This window comes from Barbus barbus (assembly GCF_936440315.1).
Source record: "Barbus barbus genome assembly, chromosome: 16".
NCBI classification, from domain to species: Eukaryota; Metazoa; Chordata; class Actinopteri; order Cypriniformes; family Cyprinidae; genus Barbus; species Barbus barbus.
Window position 1 is genome coordinate 20,977,858 of NC_136744.1, and position 17,461 is coordinate 20,995,318.

At 36.6% G+C, this 17,461-nt stretch overlaps 1 protein-coding gene across 1 annotated transcript in view; it reads left to right on the forward strand.

The window, feature by feature from the left end:
• Positions 1-841: 841 nt before the first annotated feature.
• LOC306882855 (protein jagged-2-like) overlaps positions 842-17,461 on the forward strand; it is a 50,917-nt gene continuing 34,297 nt past the window's right edge. The window contains exons 1-3 of the mRNA XM_079437821.1: positions 842-1,113; positions 1,630-1,950; positions 16,684-16,744. Of these exons, the coding sequence (XP_079293947.1) occupies positions 1,051-1,113; positions 1,630-1,950; positions 16,684-16,744 (445 nt within the window). The 5' untranslated portion in view covers positions 842-1,050. The remainder of the gene's footprint in view (positions 1,114-1,629; positions 1,951-16,683; positions 16,745-17,461) is intronic.

The following is a 17,461-nucleotide window of genomic DNA, read 5'->3' on the forward strand; positions in this document are numbered from 1 at the left end:
AGTGATATGGGCAAGTGCTTAATGTAAACACACACAAACAGACATGTTTGGTTTTTACTAAATTCATCAAAAACATGATTAGTCTGTTTTATGACGATTTCAAATTGTGATAATCACTTCAAAAGTCTTTTCAAGTTGTTGTTCAGCATGTATGCTCTTTGTCAGGAAATTTTCAAAAATACCCTTTTTGTATTATGTTGAAAAAACATCAACAACGAAAAAACATAAATAAACACATTTATTTATTTTAAATAATTCAATAAATGTATTTATTTATTTTAAATAAATAAATACATTTATTTATATATAAATAAATAAAGCGTACAAAAAGCCAGGACTACATGAGGCCAAAGAGTGAATGACAGTATTTTTATTGAAGTTTTCAGGAGGAAACCTAATAATACAGTAGGCCTACCTTTAACTAAAATACGCCGGTAATCGATCACTAGAGGGCGCTCTATATCTGTTACCCACAATCATTCACCCTGTGTCTTGACATGAGTGTAGTTTTGGATTGTGAAAGAGTACAAAAAGGGCAAAACGCTAAAAAAAACTTAGTCTGTAACAATCGTTTACAGAATGTCAACATACTTACCAGTAATTATAAAACCATTGAACTCTCAAATATTTTAGAATCGAAAATTATTTCCGTGAAAGATTAAAATTCTTAAATAATAGTTTTTCTTGTCATTTTAAAATCTTTTTTCTTTACTCTATAAACGAAGTCAATAAGCCTGTCAGAGCTATAATTTATAGGAATGCTCCGCCCTCTGACTATGCGATTGGCTGACGCAGACATTCTACTACAACTGATGGCTTGCCAATGGTGTATTGAACTGTCAATCAAGCCCTTTCAGACGGCTAGTAGTTGACTGATATAGTGAGAGCAGCGCGCTGGAGGAGCGAGTGGATGCATGTGTGTGACTTTCATCTCATCTTCTGGAGGTCTTGCGGAGAAAGGAATCACTTTGAATGGCTGGATTTTTGTGGATAATGATGCATATGTGTGTTTTCTTTTTCTAATCATGTCGTATTAACTTCATAGGAGTCATGCATAACTATTTTGGAGCTTGTTTCTCAGTAGCGTTCTTAATTTTGACGTTTTGGACTGAGGTGAGTTAAACTTCCTTATGCCTTTTTAAGTCCATCTTTTTCTTCACTAGTTGTAAAGTTATAGATTAAACAACCGATTTACACTGAACTGAAACTCATTCATTTTTGTCAAATTAGATTTTGGGATTCTTGTCCTAATAGAATTATCCTGCTGTCTTTGGAATCATGTGATCCTTAAACTTTAAAGGCGTTTTAAAACCAGTCCGCGTGCACTGTAATGCATGTAAATCGAAACTTTAAGCATTGCCTAAATAAAGTGCATATTTCATTATTGCAAAAACATGCTTATTCGTATTTGCTGCGAGGGCATTTGATTGGTATGTTTGCAATACCTGTATAACCATTAGATCACTCCTTTAACACATATGTAAGTCAGTGCACTGTATCCGCTATATTGTGTTCTGCTGCATGTTCTGGCTTGTATTTTAATGGGAGCGAGACAAATTATTCCGTGCAGACTTACAAAGCCAAACTGTTTGCATTTCATATTTTAACTGCTGTTTATGTTATTTTTAGGTGTGCCAGTCGTCGGGTTATTTGGAGCTCCAGTTGATCAGCGTGGAGAATGACAGGGGTGAGCTCGCGAATGGAGACTGCTGTGACGGCGCACGGAGCGCGCAAAACGGTTTGTGCGATCAGGACGAATGTGACACGTACTTGAGAGTGTGTCTAAAGGAATACCAAGTGGAGGTCACCACATCTGGCTTATGTACGTACGGCACTGGAAGCTCGAGCGTGGTCGGAGGGAATACGTTTCAGTTGAAAGGATTCAATGGAAACCCAAACAAGGCCAATGACCTCGGGACCGTTATCATCTCCTTTCAGTTCGCCTGGCCGGTAGGTGTTCACCGATACCCTCTTTCATCAGCCTTTCAACAACAAACAAATCCTTTTTGTGAGCATTTTCTATATAGTTATCTTTATGTAGGCTACAATGTGAAAAAATGTCTGCTCGATTTTATGAGTTTGAACTCGAATTTTCTTAAGGGTGTCAAAACTTAACACTGCTAGTTGTAACTTGGATTTTATTTTATTTTTAAAAAGAAGAAGAAGAAAGCAAGTAGCTAAACTTATAAGTGTGTTTGTCGTAACCATATAGCTTTTTCTATACTAGCTTCACGCATTAGGCTATATGCCCATATGACATTTGGGAAGTATCAAATCAAAGCCCCCTTATGTTAACGATTTCTTGCTATAGCCAGTCACATTATCCATCTTAAGGTGGAATATGTGGAAATGATTATCTGCTCTAAGATTATTATTAAGTATAAGGTAGTCCAAACTGGTTGCTATTTCCACTTCCACCTTAAGATTGGTTTGTTGTCGATCAAAGATGGTCTGCTTGTACCAGCTAACAACCAGTTTAGACCAGCTAAACCACCTTGCTCCAAAACTTGTTTCTAGCTGATGGTCAAGACGCACAAGTGAACATACAGCTACTTGGTCTTAACAACAGCAACTGGTAGCCTACGCTTTAAACACGCATTGCAAAGCAAATGTTTGACTCGGTGGAAAGAGGAGAGCTCGGTGTCACGGTGGTCACTGGCGTTAATCGTAGAGATGATGAGCAGAGCATCTCCGGTTACGGCGCGCGTTTGGCTGCGCGAGCGGCGGCTGGTGCGTGTCTCTCGCGCGCGCGGAGTGTACAGTTACAAGCTTAACTGATGGTGTCGTATTTATAGGACGTAGTGTGTTTTACTTCATGGCGTGCAGACGGGGCTGCAAGAAGTCCATGTATTGTGGAGTTTAAAAGGAAGACAATCGATATCTATCTATCTATCTATCTATCTATCTATCTATCTATCTATCTATCTATCTATCTATCTATCTATCTATCTATCTATCTATCTATCTATCTATCTATCTATCTATCTATCTCAAACTTTAAAAGCCTTATTTAGTTTTTTTTTTTAAATAGCTCTTTTATAGTATTGGCATTAGAAGCTGGCATGGTGTTAAAACAACAACCAACTAACATATATCCATCCATTCTGAATCAATCAATCTATCTACACTGTAAAAAAAAAAAAAAAAAAAAAGTTGAGCCAACTTAAAATTTCAAGGCAACCAGCTTCAGCAGATTTTTGAGTTTTCTCAACATATTTTTGTTGGAGATTCTCAACTTTTTGTTGTGTGAACTTAAAACAACAAGTTGAGAAAACTCAAAAATCTGCTGAAGCTGGTTGCCTTGAAATTTTAAGTTGGCTCAACTTTTTTTTAACAGTCTATCTATCTATCTATCTATCTATCTATCTATCTATCTATCTATCTATCTATCTATCTATCTATCTATCTATCTATCTATCTATCTATCTATCTATCTATCTATCTATCTATCTATCTATCTATCTATCTATCTATCTATCTATCTATCTATCTATCTGTCTGTCTGTCTGTCTGTCTATCTGTCTGTCTGTCTGTCTGTCTGTCTGTCTATCTATCTAATGTTGGTCAACGTAGCTCAAAAGTGGCAAAAACCTGACAAGGCTGGTTTAAGTTTCTTCTTTTTTTCAGCAGCAAGTCTAAAACATTTACTAAAGTCATTAATCATATAATAAAATCAGTGAGTCTAAAATCATTAATGAACATGTCATTTTCTCAGCAAATCAACTCTGAGCATGTTAGCATATTTTTCTTAGTGAAAGAATTTTAATATGTGGTCATTAGTGAAGGGCATGAGCTCACAGGAATGCTGTTTTGGGCAAAAATTAGATTGCATTTGTTTTTTTTTTTGTTTTTTTTAAGAAAGGCACGATTTACACAAGACAGAGTTCTTGACTAGAGCTGGCGTGCTCATGGAGCGATATCACAACCAGAGAGATAGAGAAGAGAAAGAGAGAGGCAGTGGGAGTTGTCTACACAATGTTTCAGATAGCAGCATTGTCGCTAAATAGACCAGAACAGATAGTTTGTAAGATAACGCAAGGCACATTACTGTGGGTAAAACATTTAACTCAAACCACACAGCGCTTACCTCAGTGTGAGTTTGTTGTGGTTTTCTTAAACCTGGTAAATATGTTTTGTAAGTAGTGAAAAACGCTGAATCACTGCGTTTGAGTCTTATTTGCTTCCAGATTTTTTCCAGATTTACGTACATGGTGATAACAGTAGCGCTGTGGTGAGAGCTGCCTGTGTTCTTCTGTTATGTACACATGTATTTTAAAGTGGCTTTGTTTTAAACACAGTAATTGCTCAATTGAAGATAAAATCATGTACACAGTAATGAGACGCTTTAGGACCGTGCATGATTATTTCTATATCTGTGAGATGGTTCTTCAGCGTTTTTCTGTGGAATGTTGATCTTGGAAGAATCTGACCAAGACTGAACTTGAGACAGCTTACAGATTGTTCAATTAAGAGTTGGTTTCAAGGGAACTAATCAAGATCATTTAATCAGAATCAACTTTACATATTATTTTACAGGGCTCTGCCACAACTTACAACTTCCCAACTCCATCTTTCCATCCACACACTCATCCATTATCTATCTATCCATCTATCTATCCATCCATCCATTCATCCATCCATCCATCCATCATACCCATAGTTGTTGATTTGCTGTCGTTTCTGGTATGCATAAGAACATCTGTGTTTTTACATGCACCGTCACATGGTTTCCCTATTCAATTTAGGACTGTTTCACAGATGCAAATTCTACTTTTTGAGTTTAGTTAGGTCTAGACTGTGTCTCAGAACCGTTATCTGGTCACCTGCATGCGAATAGATTCATAAGTGCTGTTTAAACAGCTTTGCAGGTGAGTCATTTGAGAAACTGGTTTCACATTGAGCTGGTGAACTTCTGAAGATTCTTCCCTGCTGCAACTCTGTTGAAGTCTGAAGTGAGACATAGGCGTAATTTACGGGTGGCACGGGTGGGACATGTCCCCACCACTTTTTACCAGGCTCGATATTGTCCCCACCACTTTTAAAAAGTAACTGAAAAATAGATTGCGTAAGGTATGTATTAAAGGAAAAGCACCATCTACAAATCGTCACTCTTCATAATCTAATTTATTCATTTAACAAATTTTTCCGCCGGTCAGAAGCTTTTCAACGTCCTCAAAGATGAATATTAAGTCTCGTTGTGAAACTATCGTGAGATACGCGATATGCGTCATGGGATATGTAGTTTCCTTTCCCTATAATTAGTCAACAGATCCTGTACCTCTTTTAAAATTTATTTGTAGTCTACAATGTTAATACTGTATTTTAGTCTTACTGTTACCTCTACATTTTCTGCTCCCTGTTCTTGTTCTTTGTCAGTAGGCACATTTGTCTGATTCTGGGGAAAAATTACTAGTTCAACCCAGGATCTAAATGTTTACATTTGCAATCATAAGCAATATTGGCATTTGTCCTTCGTTGAAGGCTGAATAATAGTTAAAGCACTTTTAGGCAACAGGACAATTCTATGTTATGACTTTAGTTCATAGTCCTTTAATTCAGTTTTGTATTAAATCACAGCGCGCTCCAGTGGCCGCCAAAAAACATGATTAGCGACAGTATGTCTATATAGAGTGGGGGAACTATGACGTCACTTTGTAGGCGGATCGGCTGTTAGCATGAAACTGGTTCCCTCGACAAAAACCCAATAGGATTTCCCCATAGGCTTTTGGATAATCGCAAAAAATAAGCTCTGTGTTCAATCATAGTTCATGAAATTTACACGTTTTGACAATCGAGATAATCTTTACAGAGTAATAAAAATTTTGTGAATTTTGAAGCCTAAATACAAGCGCCAGAACTAAAAAGCTAACATTAGGCTATAAACGAACTACAGCACCACGGTCGCTCTCCTTCAACGTCACCACCACCATGTTTCCGACACCTTTTAAACTTATTTTTAGAAACATTTTCCATGATAATTATTTACTCTGGATGAATTTTAATCCAAAAGAGCACGAGACTGTAAAAGCGGGTTAGAATGAGTTCCTGTTCGGCGTGATGACGTTGAATGTCTCCGACAGCGCCTGTAGTCCCATTTAGCAACTTGTTAGCAACCGTCTTTTTAAAGAAACGTAACAGCTTAAAAAAATCACGAGTGGGGTGTAACTGGTGTGTTTTATGTCGTAGAATAAAATGTGAAAGTATCTTGAGCCTGTGTAAACCACGGACCTTATTTAAGGGATTTAACCAAAATCCCATTCAAAAAACCCATTGACTCTGGGGTGATGGAACCGGAAGTGCTAAAATGCTAACTCGCTTCCGGGTTTTCGCCTACAAAGTGACATCATAGTTCCACCACTCTATTCACGTAAGTTAAATATAATATGTTTTCGTGTTAAGCAAAGTAAGTTACTGTGCGTGGGTGCTTCACTAAAAAGCTTCTTATATCACTTCCACACTTTCTTTTGGACATTTTGTTGATGTTTTAACATTTATGCTATAGGTAGCAACATTTACCGTTAACTAGCCTTTACATGTGGGGTGGGGGAGGAAAAAATTGAGCTTTTATACAAACGTAATAAAAAAAAGATTCGTCAAAACCATTTCATTTATTTAATTAATAAAGGTAGTTTAACCATTTTAAACACAAATTAACTCTCATTCATGTTTTACACAAGGTTTTGCGTAGTTCAGGATTGGTTAAATTATTTGATTGGATGAGGAAACATTTTGTGGGCTTGTCTTGACTCTTGACGTAATGTTGATTCTTCCATGTTCAGCGCGTGCATCGATCACACCTGCTTTTAGCAAGTTGTCCGGCTGGTATTAAGAGAACATATGCAAGTAATTCAAAGTAGAATGAATCGTAATACACACACACACACACACACACAACTGTGCAATTAATGAATACGCTGCAGCTGAGCTGACCATGAAATTGTAAGTTCACCATATTTATCTTGCGTATTTTGATTGATATTAGCTACCCTGGATGTGTTGTGATAAGCAAAACGTAACATTCACATTGTGAATGTTATGTTTTGCTTATTTGGATGTTTATAGATATATTTGTGAATGTGATGCATGTGTACATCAAAGTAAGTGCATTTCCAACTCTGAACTCAGTCCCCAAGTACATTCGGTTATTAAATAAACAAATAGCAAAACGAGTTGTGCGGTGTCCCCACCACTTTTCAAAGCAAAGTTACGCCACTGAAGTGAGAGATATTTGCAGTCTTGTGTTAATACTTGTGAAGACAACCCATAGCAGGAAGGAGATCCTCCTGCTGTGATGGATTAATAGTTATTTATGCTGTGATGTTTAATAGTTATTATAATAATTATGGGAATAATCCTCCCATAATGTTTTCTGCAGCATGTGCATGTCTAATGAATGGATATGATGGTTGACAATATACTGCTGGATAAACAATTGCTTGCATCATTGGACTCGGTGCATCATCAGTGTATTTAGCTGAACATCAGCTAATCTGAAATCTGACAAGACACTTACATCTGCTGTTGTCCATAGTTTCTTAGCGAATCGGGTGTGCCAGGGGAGGAACGCAGTTTACGGAAGGTGATGTTTATGAGCCTTGTAAGTCCTGCTGTGCCTGACGTCCTACAGCTGTGAGATCTTTGATACTCTTCCAGCATACCATCCTTTGTTTTTGGATAAAAATCCCATCCCACTGAGCACACACACACCACAATAATTTTTATATTTAAGCTTTTCCAAGTGAGAGTTCAACAAGTCCACCTTCTGTTTCATGATAAATTCTCAGACTTATTATAAACTCCGAATACACAGTTAAGAAAAGAGATCTTTTACAAACCAAACAGAAATATACAATAGCAATGTATCTTTACCAAAGATAATGCTAGCTCTTTGTAAAGCAGTCAGTGGATCTGGCTGTTTTGAGATATGACACTTAAATTACTTTATCTTTGCTCTGTCATTTCTGTCTCTGTTTTAAATCACATATATGTAGACCTGCCAAAATACAAGGGAGATTGATTCGCATTAAAAGTTTTGCTAAAAGAGAAAGGGATGCTATAGTGACAGACAAACCTGACTCCTTCATCCTTTACTACTTAAACAGTTATGAGGGCCTGACTAGATGTTCAAACATTATTTGATCTGCTCTACTCTTTCCATGTTTTATTTTCAGTTCTTTCCTGTCCTCCTTTCACCCCATCCTGCTTTCTTTAAATCTTGGATGAGTGTTGGGTCTCTTGTTTCACGACTGTTTCTCTCTCCTCTTTTCTGTGAGCGTTATATATAATTGGCTGCCCATTAGATCACATGTGTTTGATGCAAACCCGCTTTGTGTTATCCAACTGGACTGTGATGTTGTCTACTGGTTACAGGAGTGATAACAGTTGATATTTGACTATTATTAATGGAAACATGTTCCCATAGTTTTCAGAAGCTTAATGTTGGTGCAGTTGCATGTTCATGTTATTTTTTATGCAGTCAAATTAAAAATTTAGACTTATTCTTGTTCTATTATTTAGCAGAAATATTGCTTGTTATTATTATTATTAAATATTAAATATATTGACTTAACATAGGGTTTTCTGTCATATTGCTGTTGCTATACAGTTTTGTTAGCCACTCAAGACCATTTATTACAATGATTTTACCATGTTAAAGAAATCATTGTCTTAAAGATTCTGTTAGTATTTACTCACCTTGATGTCATTCCAAAACCCACTTGACATTTTTATTGATTTTTTATTTCAAGCTCCAATATGAGAGAAAAACACAATTAAGGTAACTTAAAAGCAGTCCATATGATTGTGGATGGTTTTATTGATATCTTTATGGAACAGACTGTATTAATTAATTAATTAATTCATTCATTCATTCATTCATTCATTTGTTCTCATTTTATTTTATTTTATTTTATTTTAAATTTTAAACTGGCCAATATCACCGGAGGAGAAAATTCCAAGTTACAAGAATAATGACTTTTGAATTTTGTCCTCACATAAAATTATAATGTCTTCAGGTAATTTGGAATATAAAATTATAATATGTCTTCAGGTAATTTGTAATAAACTTTTTTGTCTATTTTAAAAGCCCTGTGTACCTTTCACACCTTCATTTTTCTAGATATTAATATATCAAAATTATTGTCTTGCTGGCTACTAACATTTTAACACTCACACAGAAGCAGACCAGTAGGTGATTACAGCAGAAAGCTGGTGTCTCAAGGCAGATTTGACACTTGACACTTTTAGCAAGATGTTGGACAAACAGTGAGACACCTATTGCATGTTTACAAAGGAAAATAAAAATAAAAAAAAACAATGAATTAAATGGCAGAACACAAGTGCTATGACACTTTTGGTGCAATATTCTTCCACATTCATAAGTTTATATAACAACACTCATAAATAATTTTATAAAATGATGGTGATGACCTGTTTTGACATTTACAGTGTCAATGTTTTTTGCAACCTAGTCTCATGGCATTTTCGTACCTGGGTGCACTTTTTAGCGAGACACGAAATACGTACCAATAACTACATATTACTGCAGTTTCAGTTTCCTAAAGAAACAAACACTAGAGGCAGTAAAACTCTGACACCTTTTACTCCTTTTCACACAAATTTATAGAGTTTTGATTAATAAAGCGTATTTTTTGCACAATTACTTTAACAATATCATGTTACGACATCAAAACAATATTAATATGCTGGGAGATTTGAAAACTGATGCTTTTGAATGTTAGCATCGCACATATCCAGCCTCGTACCTATGGGTTTTCATAGACGGAAAGTTTGTTTGGTAGCTCACGGAGTACGGAGCCGTGCTTAGAAGGCGAGGAGCTCCGCTTTGAATTCCATGTAACTACGGTTTGACAAAACAGTTCAAATCTGCATAAAAGGAAGTTGAAATGGCACGGTTGCATCAACAAATATGTTTTTATACCAGTTTTGCATTTGTTAACATTACCAGTTTGGGTTTGGTGTAGGGAATATTTCCAACAATATTTGGAACTTTAACTTTTAGGGACAGACCCCGGATATTTGAATTCTGAACTGCCGCAGTAGCCTACGTACCTGTAGCAACATAATAAAAACACAGCAATACGTACCTATATCAACATAATAAAAACGTGCCAGGGTTCACATATTTAACCTGTGTTTTAGCACCACTCAGTGGACATTTCTCTTTGAAACTGCGGCGAAACGTGGCGGAAACGAGACCACGTTGTTTTTTTTCATGAACAGCCTACAGTCTTTACCACTGTTACTTCTGACATTCATATTAAATGTTTTCTTAAGAGTTTTGCATATTTACATATCTGTTGTAGTCTGTCTGCATACACAGATTTCTAAATGTCAATGAAATGTCAGTGAATGTCATTTTGGCATTTGACAGTGCAGATTTTTGAGTTAAATATTTATTTTAAAAAGCTTTAAATTAACAACACACCTTATTCATGATAAAATCAAATACACAGCTTCTCAGCTTATTGCTTTAATAAACCAACACCTCTTTCACTGAAAAACTGCACACAATAGAATTACATTGTTAATTCTGTGCCATAGAAACCCAAGCACATGGAGTATGAAGAGACTTACACAGGTGTGTTAGCAGCCTGCACATATCACATTCAGCTTTTAGTTGGAACAGCTCCCATGTAAGTGTGTTACTGTGCATTGATTTGCATTTGACCTGAATCCTTAGGGACCGGTATATTAAAATCTGGTCTGAGTGTATATGATAATAAAAGGCACATTCCAGCTCGGTTCTCGCAATATGCGTCCTCCTCAATGCCCTCTGAGGTGTAAAAACTGTGGCACTGCCTGTTCAGTGTCACTTAGGAGGTGTAATTTATTCATTGCCAGTGTGTGCGTGTTCCTGTGTATCTGCTGGCATGTGTATATGCATGTGGGTGTCTTATTTCCCTCTAACTAAGGAAAGATAAAATCTTCCCTGCTCCTGCTCCTCCCTGGACTGGTGGTTGGTGTCTGATGGCTGTCTTTGGAGATTAGTAACTTTGTCTTACACCACTCCACTGACCAGGTGTTAACATCAGTATGCTTATGCTGCAAACTAATGATACACAAAGCCTATCATTAGTTTTCTGACACAGATTCCTCAACATCCTGACCCATTTAATGAGTTTAGATGTTATTCTTAGTGTTATAAAGCAGTAGGCAACCCCTAGGGGGTCTGTGGGGGAACTGCAGGTGGTCCGCCAATTATTGTTTCTTGCCAAACAAAATGTTTGTGAAAAAATAAAATATACATGGCAAAAAAATACAATATTAAGTTAACTTCAACAACCAAATATGAGTTAAGCTAGTTTCATTGTCCTTCCTAAAGTAATGATTATTTTTAAAGGCTTTGTAAAGAAAGCATCGTATCAAATATTAAATACATTATTAAAGAGATTCACCAAAAAATAAAATTTCTGTCATCATTTACTCACTCTTTACTCACGGTTTTAAACCTGTAATTTTCATTTTTGGGTTGAGTGTCCCTTTATTATGGTATAGTGAATGATGAAGGAGGATGTGACATTGAAATGGAGTAATTACTGGAGCAGTGGCTGCTGAAAATTCAGCATTGCAGGAGTAAATTAAAGTATATTTTAAAATATATTAAAATAAAAAAATCTATAAAATTGTTGTATTTTACAATATAGTTTTACTGTAATTTTGATCAAATAAAGTATCTTAGTGAGAATAAGTTGACTTAAAAAAAAAGCTCTCACCAACCCCAAATTTTTGAACCGTAGTGTATATCTACCATATTCATTATATTTTGCAAATTTTTCATGACACATGCCTAAATGAGAGGGAATCATAAAGAGTAATGATCAATAAATCAAGAAGTCTTTCTTTGAGGATTGGAGTTTGTTTGAAGTTTTCATAATGTGTTGATGTGATGATTGCAAAGAGCTTCAGGCTTAATTGCATGAACTTTGAAATATTTTAGTGAAACAAATATCACTTGGTTTTTTTTCAGTTCATGACGCATAAGATTTGGCTCAATAGTTTGCGTATGCCTTGCCCATTTGTTTTTTAATAAAAAAAAATATTTTTATTTTCTTCTCTTGTAAACATACAGAAACATGTAGACAAACAATCAGCCATACAACAGCAAGTGATGGACACAACAGCTGTAACAAATAAAAAAATAATTGCACAGATACGTAAATAAAACCCTAAATAAATATGAATTTAAAAAAAAGTTTAAAAATATAAATAAATAATAAGGTACACTTGTCAGTTACACAGAAAATTAAATGACAGAAAATATATATAACAACTAAATGATACAAATGCAGAAAAATATATAAAAAATTAAGCAAATACTAATACACATTCAACCAAATTCATATATAAACATCTAAGGCAAGGGCATGTATGTACATACACTTCACATGAAGAATCAGTAGAATAAGTGACAAATTAACCCTTGGCATTTAAACTAAAACCGCTGAAAGAAGTCTATGATAGGTAGAAATCAGCAATTTACAACCTGAACAGGGAACGATAAAAAGAAAACGAGAACAAGAAGAACCAAGCCAAAAGACCAGAAGAGGGGGGTTTCCCCTTTAAGCTTCCCCAAAGTTTGGGCCAAAAGTCTAATGGTGCCTTCTCTTGCAATCAGAATCTTCTCTTACAATCTTGAATTGTCCACTGCATGCATTCATGGTGCAAGTTGCACCATGAATTAATGCAGTGGACAATTCAAGATACAACATGTCTATAATGCCTTGCCCATTTTAAAAGCATAGCCTGTACACCTTTCATGTTGTGATTCATTTTCACATTTCTCTGAGAATAAATAATTATCTTGCTGGGTACTGTTATTCACACCGCATTTATACTTACTGATGCAGAGCAGCAGAATATAATAGAAAGCTGGTTTCTCAAGGCAGATTTGATACTTGTGGCTTTTAACAAGAAGCTGGACAAACAGCGAGACACCTAGTGCAAAAGAAAACAACTTAAAAACAAAAATCAAATGTGACTATATTTCTGATGCAATATTACTGCCACACTTTTAAGTTCAATAATAATTTTATATTTGGATTGTGATAGTATTTTGTAGATGTCCAGCAGTTGTCCATCAGTTTTAATGTTTGTTTCTTCATGAACATCCTTCTACCAACATTACTCCTAACATACATGTTAAATATTTTCTGAAGGGTTTTGCATACTTTACAGATCTGTTGTAGCCTGTCTGTGTACAAACAAATATGTACATCTATAAATGTCAATGAAATGCCAAAACATAATTTTTTTTCCCGAGATACATGAATTTTGTTTGAGGATTAGTGAAAGGTTTGAATGCCTGTGCCTGTATCAGGAGTCTTTCCTTTCTACCATTTACTGCATGCACCTACAAGTTGGAGTGGTTTGGCTTCACTGATGTTAGCGTGCTGATTCATGCTTCCAGAGAAAAGATGCGTGAGTGTCAGCACACGGAATCCATGGGCATGTTTCTCATGCCGTGCTGCCTCAGTAAACCTGATCTCTGCCCAAACCAAAAAATACAACCTTTCAGCCAAACATAGACCTGCTAATATCACCTCTTCAGAAATGTCCTCTGTTTTTTTATTATTATTATTATTATTATTGCGAAGCTTTATATCATACATCATATAAAGCTGTTCCATTCCATTTCCTGTGCCAAAGTATTGGAAATTAATGGTGGTGTGATTTTTAACCATTTTCATTTGTACAGACTTAAGCTGAAGGAAAAAAACTCTTAACTACGCAGATTCTTATTACACTCTGTTGTATGCTATCCTGTCCCAGAGATTTCTTCCTAATGTTTCAGACATTTCCTGAATGTTCATCCAGCACAATGTTTGTAATCCAAAAGCACTCAGGTTCTGTCAGATTAAAGGGAAGAAACATTACTACCCCTCATTTGAGTGAAGAAACATGACCTCTCCCATCTTACAGTCAGTTCACCTCACTCACTGTAAAGTACTGCTGGTTCAGAAACCGTTTGAACCTTTTGAAGTCATTCTGCCCATGCTGTTATTTGACTTGACTTAGGAAACCATTTTCCCATGAAATAAATGAACTAAAGAACACTGTTGAAGCACATGTCTGTGTGAAAAAAAGTGCATGTATAAGCATCACGGAATCATTTATGAATTGTTGACTGCAGCAGTGACCTGATACATGCTCCTACAAACATCCTTGCACCATTTCATCATTCATCTGGTTTATAACCTAGCTAATCAGTCACCAGACCGTGGGAACCAGGTTATTCACATTGCTGTTATGACTTGATCCTGTTAAAAAGGCACGCACAAGTATACACACGGTATCAATATGAGGACATTAAATAGATTTCCATTGTTTGATAATGGCAACACACTAACCCAACCCTAGAGTAACTGAAAAAATTCCTAGATATTATACTTCATGATGTTTTTTTTCTTCAAGGATATCCCGTGATGCCCTTCAAAGTGTGGTTTTGTGAGATTAATGTAAAAAAATGGAAGTTTGGGAGAGTCACGTGACGTGCTCATGAACCTAGTCGCACTTGAGTAGAGCTTCATACGTTTGGCCTCTTTTAGCTGTTTTTTTGGACAAGATGGCGAACATTGTTACACACTTTGAGGACATTCTAAGAACCGAGTTGACGGCGATGCGGAACGAGTTCGCTTCTCACATGTCAGTTGTTCAGTCGCTATGCTCTAAACTAGATCTTCTTACAGGGGAGATGAGAGAACAAAAGAAAGTCGTCGTAGATCACGATAGGTGAGTAGCTGCGCTCGAGCAACAGGTTGTGGACTTGCAGGATCACAATAGGCATAGCAATCTGCCTCTGGTCGGATTGCCTGAAGGTTCCGAAAAGGACGACCCTATGGGCTTTTTGAAAAGATCGCTACCGACGTGGCTCCCATCTCTGGCGGGCAAAGAGATTGAAGTGGAGCGAGCGCATCGCGTACACAAGGCTCTCCTCAGATGTCATCTTTAAACTGCTGCGGTATATGGACAGGGAGCTCATTCTGCGGGCCGCCAGACTTCATGCCCCGGCGAAAACATCCGACGGAGCAACGCTGTCTTTCTTTCCAGATTTTTCTCTGGTCACCACAAAAAGAAGAAGGGCATTTGTGCCAATTAGGAAGGAGATGAGAGAAGCTGGCATCCAGAATGTTCTCCTTTATCCTGCAACGCTGAAGGTCATTCTCAATCAAGGTGAACCTAAAATGCTACACTCCCCAGAAGAAGCAAGAGATTTTCTCCAATCCCATTTATCCACCAACTCTCAGTGAGCTTTAGCTGGACATTTGCTGTCTAATCGGAGAAGAGATGCTCTAAATGGTTAGGTGATTGTGTCTTTCACTTTAATGTTCACTTCTTAATTCATAGTTCATTGTGCATACAGTACGCTCACTGATTATGATATTTTATTTGTTTTAGTTGTATTCTTTGTCTCTCTTCTCTTTTTTTTTTTTTTTTTAAATAGAAATACTACCTAGTCAATATGTGACTATGGGGCCAAATGTTGGTGCTACAGTAATGTGCAGGGTTTTGTTGACACCACGGACCATATTAAGGGGTGCTGGCAGAACAAGGTTCGTTCTTGGTTTGATCTGCCATAGTTCATGGGAATGTGTTTATGTTTTTTTGAATGGTAACGGGGAGGGTGGGGGGTGGCCCCTTCATGTTAGATATGATGAATTTTTCAGTTACTCAAGGCTCATTTCACCCATCCATTAATATAGCTGTTATTTCTCTCTTGTTAAAAAAAGATAAAGATCCGACTTCCTGTTCTAATTACCGGCCACTTTCTTTGATTGGGACTGATGTTAAATTATATGCTAAAGTACTATCTCGTCGTCTAGAGAAATTTATGAATAGGCTAGTTCATCATGACCAAACAGGATTCATTAAATCTCGCTCAGCTTCGGATAACTTACCAGGGTATATCATATTATTAATTCAAAGAATAGTTTGTCCTCCCCTTGAGCAGTATTATCTCTAGATGCAATAAAAGCTTTTGACCAGCTGGAACTATTTATGGGCGGTTCTACAGCATCTGGGTCTGGGATCGAGTTTCATAAATATGATAAAAGTTCTGTATGCCAATCCAGCAGCCACTGTTCTCACAGGTGCTGTTCACTCTAACCCATTCTTTATACATCGAGGTACTCGTCAGGGTTGCCCGCTGTCTTCTCTGTTATTTTCCCTATCCTTGGAACCCTTAGCTCAAGCGGTCCGACAATCTGAAATTATTTTTCCCATAAATATACGGAATACTCCTCATCATATTTCTTTGTTTGCTGATGATATCTTATTGTTTTTGGAGAAGCCGTCACATTCTATTCCTCATGTGCTGAATTTATTTGACTATTTTGGATCTCTCTCTCAGGGTTTAAAATTAATTGGAGTAAGTCATGTTTACTTCCCCTCAATTCTAAAATTTATTCCATGTCCCTTTCTATATCTATTTCATTGGTTCAAAAATCGTCTCAAAAAAAAAAAATGGTATTCTAGCCAAAGTATCCTCAGATTTGGAAAATTGGTCTAATAACTAATATGATTTTTTTATGTCTGTGCTTCTTGTGCCATTGTTTTTGTGTGGTGTTTTATTGATAATTTGTGTTTGTCTTCAGCATAGACTTTGACTGTGGAGACCTATATGTCTGTATATTAGCTAACCAGCTCTTTCTCTCTGTCTTCTAGCGAGCATACACTCTGATCGTGGAGGCTTGGGACTGGGACAATCAAACGATCCCAGACAGCAGTGAGTAATGATTTCTCAACACCTAGACACACACCATCAGTACCGACAAGCTCTCTCTTGTGCAAGTTCACATCTACAAGTGACACAGAAAGTCATATTTGACATTTGACCTTTCACTGTATGAGAAACATACCAGAATACATAACAAGGTAAACATACTTTGTGGAGCGACATACGAAATGTATCCTTACAGATAAAGTTCCTCAGGCCAGTGTAGAGGGACTGATGCATTAGCCTGGGGTTTGAAGTATGCTGTGCTTTTATGTTAAATTCTCCCAAGTTGTTAAAGGGATATTTCACCCAAAAATGAAAATTACCACGTGATTTACTAACCCTCAAGCCATCCTTGGTGTATATGACTTTCTTCTTTCAGACGAATACAATCTGAGTTATATTAAAAATGTCCTGGCTCTTCCAAGCTTTATAATTTTTAAAATATAACTCTGATTGTATTTGTCTGAAAGAAGAAAGTCATATACACCTAGGATTGCTTAAGTGTGAGTAAATCATTTTAACTTTTTGGGTGAACTATCCCTTTATATTCTCTGTAAGTCTTTCTTCGACACATTCCTCCTCGTTTTGTATCAAAGTGAGGCTGCTTCCTTCATGTTTTCACTTAGACAGCTGCTGTTACTTTTAGTACAACAAACAAAGCAGGTGGCCGATCAGAGTATTAAGACAGAGCTGGATGCCTGTGGTCTGACGTGTCTTTGTACC